Genomic DNA, 15,834 nt, shown 5'->3' on the forward strand with positions numbered 1-15,834 from the left:
AATTTACAACCTTTAATATTAAATAGTTTTTTTTAAAGAAAGATAATCCACTCTCTTTAAAAAAAAAAATCAATATTAAAAAATAAGATTATTGCTTTAAAGATTAGTAGTCTGCAACCTTCAAAATATAATAATAAAAGTAGAATGATCCACTTATTTTTAAAATAAGACAAAAATAATAAGTTAGTATTCTTGTCAAACTGCCAAGGATATAAATCTTGAAGAAAAAAATCCTCAATATACTCTTGTGACACTGAAAAGAATTAAAAATTTATTTAAAGATGATATATTATTGAACTAGAATGACTATTGCCAAAAACAAGAAGACTTAAAAGTCTAAAAACAAGACTAAAGACTAGAAAGGCATTGACAAGACTGAAAAAGGCTTCATTCTTACTTCCATATATACTCTTAATTAAGAACTACGTAGCAATGTCTTATAGGACCTCCAAAACATGTTGACTTTATAAGACATTTATGATAACTTGCAAAGAAATTTTTTTATATATAAGCCACATAATTAGCTTATTTCATAAGCTAGCAATACATAGTTAATTTTTTGACTAAGTTTCTAACCTATCAATCAACTACAAATACATCTAAAGTCTAAGTAGCATCTATGAAGCTTCTAAAAAGCTTTTCTAGAAGGTATTATGAAATTAACTTACTTTTATCTATTTTTACTTATTTATACCTAATCATATATGTATTTATTAGAATACCTATGTATATTCGTGACAATATCATATGATTGTAAAAAGTCTTTAACTACCTTCCATATTTGATACCACCAAAAATCTCTTGATATTAGTTTCAAAGTCTTGTTGTATTCAAAATATCTAATTATTGAAAAGTCATGACAAGCTTGAAAAACATGTAATTATGCTTGGCCTTCTAAAATATATAATTGTCCTTCAAAATAGAGTAGATTATTGTTGAACTCAAACTTGAAAGTATCATGAGATTTAAAAGAATTATTCTTAATATCATAAACAAGAAGATCAAAGGACATATTTGACTAAATTTTCTTGACAAAGATTGAATCAACAATCAATATTGATTTTATTGCTCAAAGATGAAAATACTTTGTTTCAAAAGAATTATTTTTTTTTGATCAAAAGTTACATTTCCTTCTTTTAGTGTAAGATGAGAATGTCTAAAAAAGACATTTGAAAAACCTTGTTATTTTCTAAGTCAATAAGTAATTTTAATAAAAACATGCTCTAATAAGCTTGGTGACAATTTAAAACATGTGCTCACATGAAATACTTGGCATTCTTATGATCCATATGTATGGTGACTAGACTAGAATCTCCTTCTAGATAATGATGGCATTCTTGAAATAAATCTATAATTACAAAAAGCTCTTTGTTATGGATTTCATAGTTCATCTTGACTATTAAAAATTTCTTGGAATAAAAAGCTACCAAGTGGAGCTTGTAATTTTCTTCCATTTAAAATCAAAAACCATCCATAACAAAATTTGATGCATTTGTTTTTATGATAAATGTCTTTAAAAAGTTGACATAATATATGATTGGTGTAAAAATAAATGTTATCTTCAAAGCTTCAAAAGATGATTCAACTTCTTTGCTCCACTTAAGTTAGTCTTTACATGTTAAGTATTTAATAGAAGGTATAAGTTGAAAAAAATTCTTGATGAAAATCCAATAATAATTGGCAAATTCTAAAAAATATTGTACATCTTTGATTTTTTTTACATCTTCTAATCTATGATAGTTTGGACCTTCTTAAGCTCTATTATGAGACTGTTATTTGAAATAATGTATCCTAAAAAGTCAACTTAAGTAGTGTAGAATATATACTTTTTCATCTTAGTATATAATCTTGCATTTCTTAGTTTTTATAGCACATGACAAACATGAACATATTTTTTTTTTTTTTTCTTAGAGTAGATTAAAATATCCAAATAAGAGATGAAAAAATCATCAAGAAATTCACAAAAGACATCATTCATTAGATGTTGAAAAATAGCTAGTATATTTGTGAGTCCAAAAGATATAACATTATATTCAAAATACCCATATTTACTTTCAAATATAGTTTTTTATTTTTCTCTTGATTTAATGTATACCAAATTGTATGCTCTTCATAGATCTATTTTTGTATAGATATTTGCTTGATTCAATTAATCAAAAAGTCTTAAAATTAAGGATAGAAGAGACTTATTCTTGATAGTGATCTTGTTGAGTCTTTAATAGTTCACATGCATCTGCATAGATCCATCTTTTTTCTTCACAAATAAGATAACCCTAGTTGGAGATTTAAAATGGCATATGAAGTTTTTAGCCAAATTTTCATCAATATATTTCTTGAATGAAGTTAATTTTTTTTATAATAGAGTATAGATTGGTCCAAATGGTAGTTGAGCTTCTACTTGAAGATTGATGGAACAATCATAAGGATGATGTTTTGGAAGAATATCTACATTTTTCTTTTGAAAGACATCTTGATAATCTTAATATTGACTTCAAATGCCACTTGAAATCTTTTTTCCATCATTGATAGATGTAGTATATATAACAAAAGTTGATCCTTCTTTTGTAGCATCTATAAAAATTCTTACATCTACCAATAATGATTTGGATGTATCAATCTTATGGATTTGTATTTACCTATAAAAATCTTGAGCTAAACTATGAGAAAAATCAAGATTGCAAGAAATTTAGTCTATTTGAAGGTTATACCTTTTTAACCACAATAATCCTAAAATAATTAGGTTAACAAAAAATCTAATCAATCACATTAAATATTACTAAATTATTATTACTACTAATTGCTACTTCTACAAAAATAGTTTTATATATAACATCTTTAAAAGACAATGAATGACCATATATTACTTCTATATACATATATTTGATTTTTTTAATTAAAGATATATCTTATTTTTAAACAAAGTCTTTATTTATAAAATAAGTTGATGCTCTTGAATTCAATAAGACTGAGACTTTATAATTTTTTGGTCTTAATGAAATTTCTATTGTAAAACAAGATGAGGGATCTTAGGAGAGAATATGACCTTTACTAGAAATTGCATAAGATTTTAGCACCATCGTCCCTATTATAGCTAGAGAGACTTATTTTCTAATACATTGTCTTCTTTGGCAACCATGTTCTTCATTTTATGATTACATTGCTTCTTTGGATAATATTGAGCAATGTATTTAGGTTCTCTATAATATAGGCACAAACCTTTTTCACAATAATGAATCTTTTCTTGCTTAGTAAGAGGTTCAAAATATATCATATCAATTTGCATCAGTTTTGACTTTAATGAATAAGTTTTTGAAAACTTAAGAGCTACTATCATTACTTGATTTATTTATTTTTTAGCCAAATCTTTATTCTTAATGCCTTTCAAATAATTGATTGTTACATGCAATGGCTTGAATAATAAATTGCTTCAAAGATTCTATTTTTGATATTATTAATAATAAATCTTTGATGTTGTCATTTAATCCATATCATAATTGATTGATAAGGATTTTGTCATTTCAATCCATGCTACAAGTGAGGTTTTGAAATTCAGCAGCATATATGGTGGCTAACCATGATCTTTGTCATAAAGATAAGAACTCAATCTTTGCTACTCTTTTTTTATCACTTTCTTTAAATGTGGCCATAAACACTTTCAAGAATAAATTTAAATTATAAAAATATTGTGAATCACTTTCCATCAAAGATGCAACCTAAGAGAGAACACTTCTAGATAAAAGTGGGCCTATTAATCCTACTTGAATAAATCCATCAGGGTATTGAAATAGATGCAATCTTTGATAGAGCTTGATTTGTTGCAAAAATCTTCAAATTTTTAATCATGTCCGATCAAACTACTTAAGCATATTAATTCTTATCCTTGTTGTACTTGTAGAAGCAAAACTTCTTGGATTTGGTTGTGAGGTTGATCTACTTGCTTCTTTCAACTGTACAACTTCTTGATACGGACTTTGAACTTCTTTCATAGGCACAGGATTAGTGTTTTTTTGGTTGGCACTAGTGACACATAAAATTTCTACCTTAATAGTGTTGACATGTTCATGGAGATTTGCAATAATTATAAATCTATTCACTTTTGCTAAGTATAGCATCCATAATTTTACCTTTCATTTCAAACAACTTAACAAATATACATGTCAAATTAGAGGAAGGTAATCTACAACCTCTAATGTCAAATGAAAATTTCCACAAAAAAAAGCTACATAAAGAAGTTATATCTATATATTCTACAAACATATCCAAGAAACCATGTGAACAAAGTCTATTAAAAATTGGGCAGTAATCAATTCATCTTTCAAAAACAAATTGTTTCAATTTGAAAGAATTGAGCTAACTTTGATTATTCCCAAGTTATGGTAACTTGCAACAAATTTTAAGTGAAATAACACATACATGTCACTCACCAAATGATTTATAATCAATTGCAAGGTAATTGAGGATTTTGCAATTAAAGACTATGGCTTATGCACAGTTTGTATTTCAATGTCTACCATTCCATAGCAGGGTCCAACAATCAAGAAAATAAACAGCAATTGTGCTCAAAACTGTTCACGGAGGTGAAGCAATATACTCATATACGTTCAGGTTACAAGCATTTTCTGCAAGAGTATGCAACTGCACATAGTCCTCGTCTACACATTGAAACTCAGCACAAGCAAGCTAAACTTCGTTTAGGTTCGGAGTGTAACCGCTAGCCACTGTAAGAATTCATATACAAGCAATTTGGAGGTAGACTTTTACAAACTTTGAAAAACCAGGGAATTCAACATGACAGACGTAGATGCTGATCTTAGATCAGGCTGTCACAGACGACAGTAATTCGAGAGTGTTATTCCTTTTTGCCCCAATTCAGGGCACTCAGGTCTGGTGTTGTCACGGATACTTAATCTAGTCCACCTTTGCATGTACCTGCCCCTCCCCTGTTGCAGGCTTGGGAGTGTGTTCTGTTTCAGGTATGAGAGCATTTTGCTGCGGCATAGGAGTGTCTTCCAGTGGGAATGATCTCGCAGGGTTACCCACAGCTGGTTCAATGAGGCCAATTAGTTCATTCATATCAGCAGCAGCTTGTATAGCAGCTGCTACGCCTCCTGGTGTAACCTCACCTTCATGCGGGGCTCGCATCTCTGCAGCAAGCACCTTGGCAGCGTCTTCTTGGGTTGCTACTTTGTCGGCTTCCATGGTAATAGTTGCGTCCTGCCAATTGAAACGAGTTTCCATTTGGGGTGAGACGATGCAAATGGTTTTTACACCAGAGTTATTTAACAACCTTTGGAGCCACTAAGCAATTTTTTTGAGAACAAGCAGTTTTATGCTTAATTCTTTTTCGAGAGCGTTTAGACAACGTGCATGAGAGCCGAGTTTTTTGACAACCATGAAAGTGTAGGCTAAACCTAAATGATATTTTTTTTTAGCGGTCAACTGGAACACGATCACAATTAAGGTATACTAAGGAACATACCACGAGTAAATCAGCCAAAGTAGTTTTATCGGCACTCGGAACTCGCGGGTTCAGATCAGCAGCGGACATTGCAGCTGCAGCCACACCTCCTGCTCTCGGAGGTGCACCAGTGGCCCGCATCACAGCACTTTGAATGGCACGAGCATCATTCTCTCCCACAGGTCTGTCACTAGCTCCAACAGCTGCTGCCTCCAAAGCCTACAAAATAACATTTTGGCACATTCCAGAACTCGAATTCAATACTTCAATAATGCTTCCGAATATTTTTGCGGCAAATGAATGTCCCGCTCACCGCCACAGAGTTCCGATGCATTGATGTCAATGATCGTAGCTTAGCGACAGCGGATAATTCTTCAGTTCAATTGAAGAATCGATTACAAACCACAGAGCTAAAAGATGCACACCTAAACCACTAATGTGATGCAATTTCACGAGAGGAAAAAACTCACATCTCCAATTGTGACAGCGTCTGCGGTTGCGAAGAAGGAATCGGTGGGCGTAGGCTTCACAGCAACCATCACAGGTTGGCCTGCAATGTACTCCATACCAACCGCTGCGCCTGCAAGTATAATTTTCAATGACACAAATCATCAAACAAGATTAAAAACCTCAGGTACAGGTAATGACAAATTCAACTCTCAGGGCCCACATACTCTTCGTCAATTGAGTAAAATGGACATCACTTTGGCCCATGCAATAAATGTATTGAATGTTTTCAACATTGTTGCACTACATAAATCGGAAAACTGAGATCCTGAGCAACGTCTTCCAAATTCAATTGGGAAAGATGCTTTCCCGACTGCCCCAACCTGAAATCAATCTGCAGTTTGGCAATGTCATACGATAGCGAGTAATCAACATCTGATAGATCGAATCCAAGTTAGGGTTACGCACGTGTTTGGTTATTATACCTGGAAGGAGGATCTTTTGAGCAGCGACACCTTCCTCGGCAACCTGCGAATGATCGCTCTTCTGAACAAACCCTGCTTTCACGTTCTCTTCTGCAGCTGCTTGCATAACTGACGCAGCTCCATCCTTCTGCGTCTTCCCATACGTCCTTGTTTCAGCGCTTTGCATAAGCGCTGCATCCTCCGGCGTCACAGGGTCGGAACCGAGCTTCCCTTCCGCGCCAACAATGTCCCTGTACGTAATGGGGCTCTTGAGAAGGCTCACGTCCTCGTTGGCCTTGCTCATTTGCTCCCTCGCGACCTCCATCTCCATTGCAACACCACTCAGCAACTTGATTCAACACACGAACCTCTTTCAAATCCTACCCAGCCCAACTTGAAACACTAACCCAACAATCTCTTCAACTCAAAACTCTTAATTCCGACGATTAGTGCACCACAATACCTACAACTCAATTACAATATCAAAAGTCATAAACATCCGGGGTCCATGGATCTATTTATACGAGAGTGAGCAAGCAGGGAATAAGTGTCCACAGATGACAAAGTCGATCGAGATAGTTGCAGTCTTGGAGGCTGAAAGTAGACAGCAATGGATTGTTCGTATTTGGCAGGCACAGAGCGTGACATCTCAGGCCCTCAGTGCCGAAAAGTAGGAAGAAGTCAGCACGCCAATTGTCGCGACCTCGTGACGACATCTGGCAGCGAGTGAGTGGGCAACATGGACGCGCGTTCTGACGTGGTTGAGGACGTGGACAGAGCGAGGGCCATGAATGGAATGCGAGGGAAGGGAGTGGACTTGGACCGTGTCCCCTTCCCCTCAACACCACATAATCCCGGTTGGGCAGCCTAGATATTTTAACTGCCCGGGCTAGAATTTCATCCACATCCACATGTGCATTATCATCACAATGCTTTTCACAGCTCGAAGGAAAAACCATACAAAATTGTCTATGTGTATCTGAAAGATATTTGCTGAAGCAAAAAAATTATGGAACATAATACCATTTGATTTCTTTATAAACAATGTATTATATGTTCACTTTAAAAAATTTAAGGCCATGTCCATATATATATATATATAGATATGAATATATGAATTTAAGAAATAATGTAAAAAAATGAGGTGTTAATGAAAAAATTTAAACATAAAAATTTATGGATCTATTATATCCATACATACAAAGGCACCTTAATTAATTTATAGCCCTTAATCAATATTCCTTGCTTATTTAATAATATTTGTTGGAATGGAGATTGTTCTTAGGCAGTAAACTTATAATCTTATTTTTTACATAAATAAGTAAAAAATATGAAATTTCATAATTTAAGTATTGAATATGATCTAAAAATTATGTAACCTCAAAAGTGAATATGATCTAAAAATTTATTGTTTGTTACAATGACCAGACAACAGCAACTTAGGCCATGGAAACAACAAGCTTCTAATTCACTTTGCTAGAACAAGCTCAGACATCCAAATTTGAGATGGAATATTGAATCTTTAAAACAAAAATTGGTCAAACTTAACTTTTCATATACATGTCTATAAATTTTCTATTCAATGCACTAAACAAATATGCTTCTAAGTTGCTAAAGCAACTTACTACATACACAAGGTAGGATTAAAGCATCAACACAATTAATTAGCACATAATCATTTATTACATTGCAGTAAGTCATGTTATAAATTAATAAATAGATAAAGGCAAAATTGTAGAAGATAGGTCTTTATGCCTTTGTCAAAACCACCATGCAAATTATGAATTATCTACTTGAGAATTCCTTAAATTATGCACAAAGATTGATGAAGGCCAATATCACAAGGATATCATTCAATAACATATTGATGGTAATATAATGAAGAGGATTTCGACAATACTTGGAATGGCACAACTTCATGGTCACAACATACTCTCTTATCTATCTTAGGTATATCTATTGCTAGCCTACTTACTATCTTGAACCAGAGAATTAAATAAAAGACTAATATGACATTAGGGTCAATTAGAAGAAGGCATCATGTAAGTACAAAAGACAATCTTACTAGCAATCTTGAATATATTGCATTGGCTACAATGCACTTAAAAAAATCACAAGTGTTAGAATAGCCAAACTACACATTTTAAAATTCTCTTTGAAAAAAAAAAAAAAAAACCTAAAAACTATGAAATTATATAACTCTATATAAATCATAATACCTTGCATAATATATAAAATTTTAATCTAGTAAGGTCATAGATTAATTGATATATATGTATGTCAATTAATTTATAAAAATATTTATACATACATATAAATAAGTATAAAAAGTATTTTATATAAATATAATTTAGAAATATTTATAAACATAAATTGAAAAGTATGATATAAAATTTGTTGCAGAGGACTAAAAAATTTCATTCATTCATTTGTTCAATTATCCATGCTTTGGAATATATTCTAAATGTTTCACAAATACAATAAATTATGGCATAAGATGTTGGAAACCTTAAAGAATGCAAATTTCAAAACTTTATATAATGTTTGACCACTCAAACATTTTTAAGTTTATCAAGTTAATAAACCTATTCACTTTGTTAATGTCAAGTATATTTGGTTTAAATAAATTGTGTCCACCAAATATACAAAAAATACAAAAATATAAAAATTTCATAATACTTATAGGCTTCATATCAAAAAACAACTGTTAAAAAAGTAAACAAAACGTATACATTATTTTGATATTTGTTGATTGTTTTGGTTTAATTAGCTACTACCATGTGAAGGTAGCAATTATTGTAGCCATTTTAGGTTTAGTGCCAAGGATTTTTAATCTTTCAAACTATCTTTATACATATACTCACAATAAGACACACATCAAGTTGTGATGAAGTTGTGATGAAGTTGTGAGGAAGGCAAATAAAGTTAAAATAAAGAGCCCTCTACTAAAGTGACAAATACAATGAAGGAGAATGAAGATGTAATGAAGAACCCTGTGCAAAAGTGACAATTGCAATGAAGACAAATCAAGTTGCAACAAAGAGCTATTTCCAATTTTTTTGATATCAAGTATGCAATTTATAATCCAATATCAATAAAGTAATATATTTCAAAATATAATATATCTTAGCAAAAAATTAGTATCTATCAATGTAATAAAAAAAATTAAATAGATTGTATTACATCAAAGAATAATCTAAAATTATTTATGTGATTGATATGATGTCATTTTAGCAACAAGATTAATTTCAAATTAGTTTTCGACATAATACAATTTGTATAAATTTTTATTATATCTTGCCATTAAACAAGCTGCCAAGTAATAGAAAAGATCCATATTTGCTTATCTTAGTATATCGTTTGTTCCAAGCTACAAGTTTTGCTACGATAATATGATGTAGTTTATTTGTGCAAATATTAATTTATTGCTTTGACTTTTTGTGAAGAAAGACTTTTAGCAACTTCTCTTCTTGTTTTTGTTTTTGGCTTTTTGTGAAGTTCTTGTTCTAACTTTTTGTTGCTTTAAGATGCCATGTAACACAATAGCGACATCAGATTTTCAATGCAAATTGCATTGTCTTTACTACTCCAATAAAATCTATATCATTTTTTCATTCAAAAGCTATGCATAAGATCACAAATCATGGTGTTCAAAAGCATCAATTACAAAACTGCAAATGCAAATATCAAAGTAAATACAAACATTTGCAGTTCATGATTTGCAACATGAAAGCAAATTCAAAACCAAAACCAAATCTATGAATTTTTGTTCTTACTCATAACATCTATACTTCATTGGATATTGCTACTCTATTGCCAAATTGGTAGTGAAATAGAGCCAATTCTTATACTCAATTAATGGCATATTACAAATCATGTGCATTACACAATATATATCACCAACCACATTATATAAGAATCTTATTATACCTATACACAAAATAGTTACATAAAGACTTTATTGTAACTACACAAAAACACAATTTCAATGTCCCTTATTACTCCAACTAATGGAATTATTTGATGCTACATACAAATGCTTAGAGTCAATTTTTTTAATATAAGTGATATTAAAGTAGTGTTAATTTTTGTAGAAGGCCTTGTATTGCAACTTGATATGCCCCTTACTACAATTATTATATATATACATAATACATCACAAAAACCAATTAATATCATTTTTTGTGATAAAAAAAAAAAAAAAAACAAATATATAGTGGTGATATATAGTTAGACACTCATAGTTGATTTTTTTATGTGAGTGGTGTTTATTGACACTTTTGCAAAGAACTCTTCATCACAACTTGATTTTCATTCATTTCTATTATTAGTTCTACAAAAGATACTTGTTAAGGTATATTATATTATTTTTTAATTAATTAATTAAAATAAAGAATATTAATTGGCTATCGAGATATATTGTTTTTTATTTTTATTTTTATTTTTTTGATTAGCTGCCAAAATAGAAATTGCAATGAAGAGAGATCAAGTTATAATAAAGAGCCCTATGCAAAAGTGACAATTGCAATGAAGGCAAATCAAATTGCAATAAAGAGACTTTTGCAAAAGTGATAATTGCAATGAAGGCAGATCAAGTTGCAATGAAGAACCCTTTACAGAAGTGAAAATTGCAATAAAGAGAGATCAAATTGCAATGAAGAGTCCCTATTGCTCTAGTCAATGGGATTTTTTTTGATGCTATATATAAATGTAGATGCTCAATTTTTTAATATAACTAGATATAACTTTGATAAATTCCATATTGTCATAAAATTAAAGCGTTTTTTTATGCATCTCCTACACAAATAAAAGATTCATTTGTAAAAAATTTACTCTTCAAATATACAAATATACAATTTAGGCATTCTAAGATAGGATTGTCTTACTCTACCTATTAAAGTTTCTACAGAATTTAATTTCACAGCTTGAAAGAAAACTTTTCCATAATCTAAACAAGCTTATAAAAATCTATTGTAGAATTTCATCATATCCATAAATAATCCCACAAAACTCATGTATCCACAAACGCTATACACACCCGTATATACAATCAACATTCACACTCAATACACACGATGTACTGTGTGCTGGGCGCGGGCGGGCGGTCGCGGCGAGAGTGCCGTAGCTTGTTCCGATCGCGGCAAGCGGCATCATCCGCGGAAGCGAGAGTGGAGAAAGCCCATGCGTGAAGGGGAAGCGTGCAGGCAACCGAAGATCCTCGCTTCGCAGAATAGAAATTAGAATCTATGGAAATGGGTATTTCAGTATTCTAATACTTGACGGGTTTACCTTTGGTCAGAAATTTGTTCGGTGCTGATGCCCTGCGCTTCAACACACTCTATCACCGTCGAGAATATCGATCACTCGTGGCAACAAACATCTTGAAGCTGTTAAGCGAGGGATTCAGAAACATGCTGCACTAGAGAAACAGGAAACACGGAGAATTTCATGTGTCTGCGTTGGGATCTGAAGTTGGTAGCGATGAATCTTTGGAATACGTGAGAGCGCAAAATCCAATTATATTATGATAAAGTGTAAGCTACGTCCACTACATTCGTTGCATGATTGTTCACGGCATGTTGACCACAGAAAAAGTTGTATGCTTGCATGTTGATCCGAAGGCCTCGCAGCTTCTGCTGCGTTCACACATTATGCAGTATCAGCGGGATCAGTGTGTGAGTCGAACGCATTGGGTGTGGAGTTTTTAGTCGAGATTGCCCAGAATTGAGGTGAAGAATCAAGTAGGTGAGACGGAATTGCGGTGAGGAGCTGATGGCGTTGACGCCATCTCTCCTTCGATGCCATTCTTTCCTTGGTCGTTTTGCGTCTACATCCTCTCACATTCGCAAGTCGAGGCAGTTGGATAACCAAATTTCTCTTTGGCAGTTGGATTCTGCTGTGTTCGCTCTGACATCTTCTCTTATGGTTTCTGCACAAGCCTCGCCACTCTTGGGCGCATTTCAGCATACAAGGGTGCCTCTGGGGAGTTCTGCGCTTCCGTCTCGAGGTGGACGTCGGTTATCCTCTAGGCGTGCAATTGTAGAAGCTCAATCCAAATTGAAGAAGTCCTCAGGGAGGAAATTCCTATTTTTAGGGCATATGAAGGAATTTCGAAGCTCACCGGGTTTTATTCAGGTCAAGAGAAGGCCAGGAGTGGTGACAGCGCCATCCGCATCCAACTGGGACGCATTGCCTGCTGTCGCAGCAGCGGGCTTGAGTGTTCTTGCAATTCTTGTAGGGGCGCAACTAAGAGAAAAGGCACTCGAGGTCTTAGGTGGGGGTGCATTCAACGCTTTTATCCTTTCTAAGCTTACAGAGCTTGAGAAGCCCTACAAGCCATACCCATTGCTCACAAATCGGCATGTGGAGACTATCTTTGCTGCCTTCTTCCGATCATTGCCCAGCCTCACATACAGACGAGAATGCTTGCGAATGGCAGATGGCGGCACAGTCGCTCTGGACTGGCCACAACCTGAAATTCAAGATCCCAAGGCAGTTCTTATTCTTCTGGTCTGCACTGCACTTCTCCATCTTTGATTTGGAGGGTTTCAACATTTTTTCTCTTTCCATTTATTTGTAAATTTTAAAGTTGCTGCTGGTGAATCCATCAACACTGTATGTTTTTGGTAAGTCTTTTTTACGAGTTTAAATCTCTTTTGAAGAAAGAATGAGGGTTGAAGAAGAACTGAACACGATACGCCGCTGTGGGCAGCCAGGTCTGACAGGTGGGAGCGATGATACGTACGTGCAGCATCTCACGCGCCGTGCAAGCAAACAGGGTTGGCAGGTGGTTGTGTTTAACAGCCGGGGCTGTGCAGATTCTCCTGTTACCACTCCTCAGGTTCTTCTCTATGCAGTTTTAATGTCTTTTATACGGTTTTCTAAAATTGTAATGCCGAAATGTTTGTTGTGGAATTGGTTCTGGCTTTTATCTGCGCTGTTTACTTCCAATAGATGCTTCGAGGAACAGCTATTTTTTCTAATACACAGGTGGGATGAAGCATCTACAGTGATTGACATGTTAGGTGTACGTTTGCAGTTCTACTCTGCCTCGTTTACTGAAGATCTACGCCAAGTTGTGAAGCACACAGCTTTTCTGTTCCCGTCCAAGCGCGTATATGCTGCTGGCTGGTCGCTAGGCGCTAATATTTTAGTTCGGTATCTAGGACAGGTTAGTTTGTTTCTTCCATGTTTTCTGAATATGAGTTTGTTAAAGTTTTTCTGCTGAAGGTCCTGTCTCTTGGTAGTAGAATATGGAAGCTTCACAATCAGGATGGAGTTTTGGTTGTGTTCGCAGGAGGCGGAGAGATGTCCACTTTCTGGGGCCGTCTCCCTTTGTAATCCATTCGATTTAGTGGTAGCCGATGAGGACTTTCATATAGGATTCAACAATGTATACGACAAAAGCCTGGCTAATGGGCTCAGGAAAATCTTTGCAAAGTAAGTTCTATCTTTAAGGTTTAGTTGTTGGAATTGTCCCTAATTTTGCGACTGCAGACCTTTACATGTGACTGATTGGAGGAGGGTAATTCAGGCATGCCCATCTATTCGAAGATATTGGTGGCGATTACAACATCCATTTGGTTGCCAACGCCACCACAGTGCGTGATTTTGACGATGGTTTGACAAAAGGTGTGTAAATCTACCTGGTGATGCAAATTATTTCTATTTCTCATCCTCGAGCCGATGTTATCATGATCAAAGATTAGGCTGACAATGAGGAACAATTACTTGTGCACCAGAAGGTTCAGAGAAGTGAGTGTGGCACATTATTTTATAAGCTGGAGAGATTGGACTTGCTTCAATCTGCACAGATAGGAACATGTTGAGTATAAAAGGATGCTTTCGAGAAGTCAACCATTTAAGAATATATCCTAATTAGACATCCTACAACGCTCAAACCTCGAGTTGACTGGTGATTGTGGTTATGATGGATTATTTCGGTGATGCAGTGTCTTTTGGTTACAAAACAGTTGATGAGTATTACTTTGCCTCAAGCAGCTCACGTTCAATCAAAGATGTCAAAGTGCCTCTTTTATGCATACAGGTGCTCTGCATCGTCTTACCTGTTTGTCATGAACCTGCTATTTACAAAAACTCGCGTGTCTAGGTAGTCATTTCGGGACTAATTTTTTCCTTTTCTTGAATAAGGTGAAACATCTTGATGAACCAGAACAAGAGGAGAACTACGGACAAAAACGGATCACAAAATATTTTAAACATGTTCCGGATACACTCTCAGTATCCTCGTTACTTCTAGGCAGGCTTTGTTGCAATTAAGAGCTGTGAAGTAAATTTGCTGTCTACTGAATATTAAAATTGGATTTGCAGGCTTTGACTGATCCAATTGCTCCAGAGCGAGGTATTCCTCGGGCAGATATTGAGGTGCGGCTCCAGTACATTGCATTTAGAATACGTCATTTGTTTATTTGTTTATTAAGGCATGAAGTCTGCAAACGAGCTGTATCAGTGATGATTTTTAATACGGACTCTTCTCGTGTTGGATAGGCAAATCCGAATTGCCTTTTGGTAGTAACCCCGTATGGAGGCCACTTGGGATGGATCTCGGGAGATGAGGCTCCGTTTGGTTGCCCTTGGACGGATCCATTGATAATGCAATACCTTGATGCCCTAGAAGAGGTAGGGTTGGATCATCCTGATTTCAGGAAAGCTCAAGAGCAAGATGGAGACGTTGAATTAGCGGGTTTCAGCAGTCGGAGAGCTACTGAGAAACCTGGGTTGATGGAATGATTAAGGTACTCATTCAGCTTAGTTGCCTCCACTAGATCATCTTGTAGATTCAGATTATTTATGTAGAAACAGGTGGCGAAACCATGTTGAGAATACAGCATTTTAGTCGGACCCAATGTTTTGTAGTTAGGTTGAGATTCACTGCTTAAACCCCATTCGAAATATTGTTGAAGATTCAGTCAGTAGCGTTTACCAAAATGAAATTCATAGCATTTGAATTCCGCTTACACTTTCAAATTCATCACAGAATTACAAGATAAGCAAAATCATGTACTTATGGCATTTGTGATCTTTGGATCGGCATATCAAACTGTTTGAAGAAAAATATTTTTGTATTGATTGAAGCCTCTCTTAGGGGCTGTCTACATAGACCTTGCTGCTAACTATGTAAAGTATGATTTCATTGAGATAAAATCAGCATTACGTTGATGTTAAAGCCACTGCTGAATCCATCAAGAAGAAGAGTGGCTGACAAATCAATAAACAAAGATAATTTCAGATTTACATGGATAATACAATACAAATCATATTCAAATCGTTTTTTTTTTTATTTATTTAATACAATTTCCACAAAAAACTGAGAAGGTATATATTTTTTAAAAATCAATGACTAAAAATAGATGTAGTTTGCCAAGAGCAACAAACAAATCAACAAATTGATTTGATTTATAGGAATCATCTTTAAAATACCATGCAATGTTCGAACTTAACGAG

The 15,834-nt window shown here is 34.3% G+C and overlaps 2 protein-coding genes across 5 annotated transcripts; one reads left to right on the plus strand and one right to left on the minus strand.

Moving 5' to 3' along the window:
• Positions 1-4,553: 4,553 nt before the first annotated feature.
• LOC112277195 (late embryogenesis abundant protein 31) lies at positions 4,554-6,850 on the minus strand. Its single transcript, XM_024509260.3, has 4 exons — positions 6,391-6,850; positions 5,929-6,038; positions 5,480-5,677; positions 4,554-5,214 (listed from the first exon to the last, which is right to left on the minus strand). The coding sequence occupies exons 1-4, from the start codon at positions 6,698-6,700 to the stop codon at positions 4,909-4,911; spliced, it is 924 nt and encodes a 307-aa protein (XP_024365028.1). The 5' UTR covers positions 6,701-6,850; the 3' UTR covers positions 4,554-4,908.
• A 4,794-nt stretch (positions 6,851-11,644) lies between these two features.
• On the plus strand, positions 11,645-15,457 carry LOC112277595 (embryogenesis-associated protein EMB8). Of its 4 annotated transcripts, XM_024510120.3 has the most exons (9): positions 11,645-11,903; positions 12,256-12,879; positions 13,082-13,210; positions 13,409-13,540; positions 13,667-13,809; positions 13,904-14,001; positions 14,322-14,416; positions 14,701-14,754; positions 14,878-15,457. In XM_024510120.3, the coding sequence occupies exons 2-9, from the start codon at positions 12,292-12,294 to the stop codon at positions 15,118-15,120; spliced, it is 1,482 nt and encodes a 493-aa protein (XP_024365888.1). In that variant the 5' UTR covers positions 11,645-11,903; positions 12,256-12,291; the 3' UTR covers positions 15,121-15,457. The 4 variants fall into 4 exon arrangements, 2 of the variants coding, with proteins under 2 accessions (XP_024365888.1, XP_024365886.1); XR_002968428.3 differs by lacking the exon at positions 11,645-11,903 and having other exon boundaries at positions 11,998-12,879; positions 14,322-14,479; XR_002968427.2 differs by lacking the exon at positions 11,645-11,903 and having other exon boundaries at positions 11,998-12,879; positions 14,521-14,754.
• The last annotated feature ends 377 nt before the right edge of the window (positions 15,458-15,834 follow it).

This window comes from Physcomitrium patens, chromosome 25 (assembly GCF_059467195.1).
Source record: "Physcomitrium patens ecotype Gransden chromosome 25, ASM5946719v1, whole genome shotgun sequence".
In the NCBI taxonomy this organism is placed as follows: domain Eukaryota; kingdom Viridiplantae; phylum Streptophyta; class Bryopsida; order Funariales; family Funariaceae; genus Physcomitrium; species Physcomitrium patens.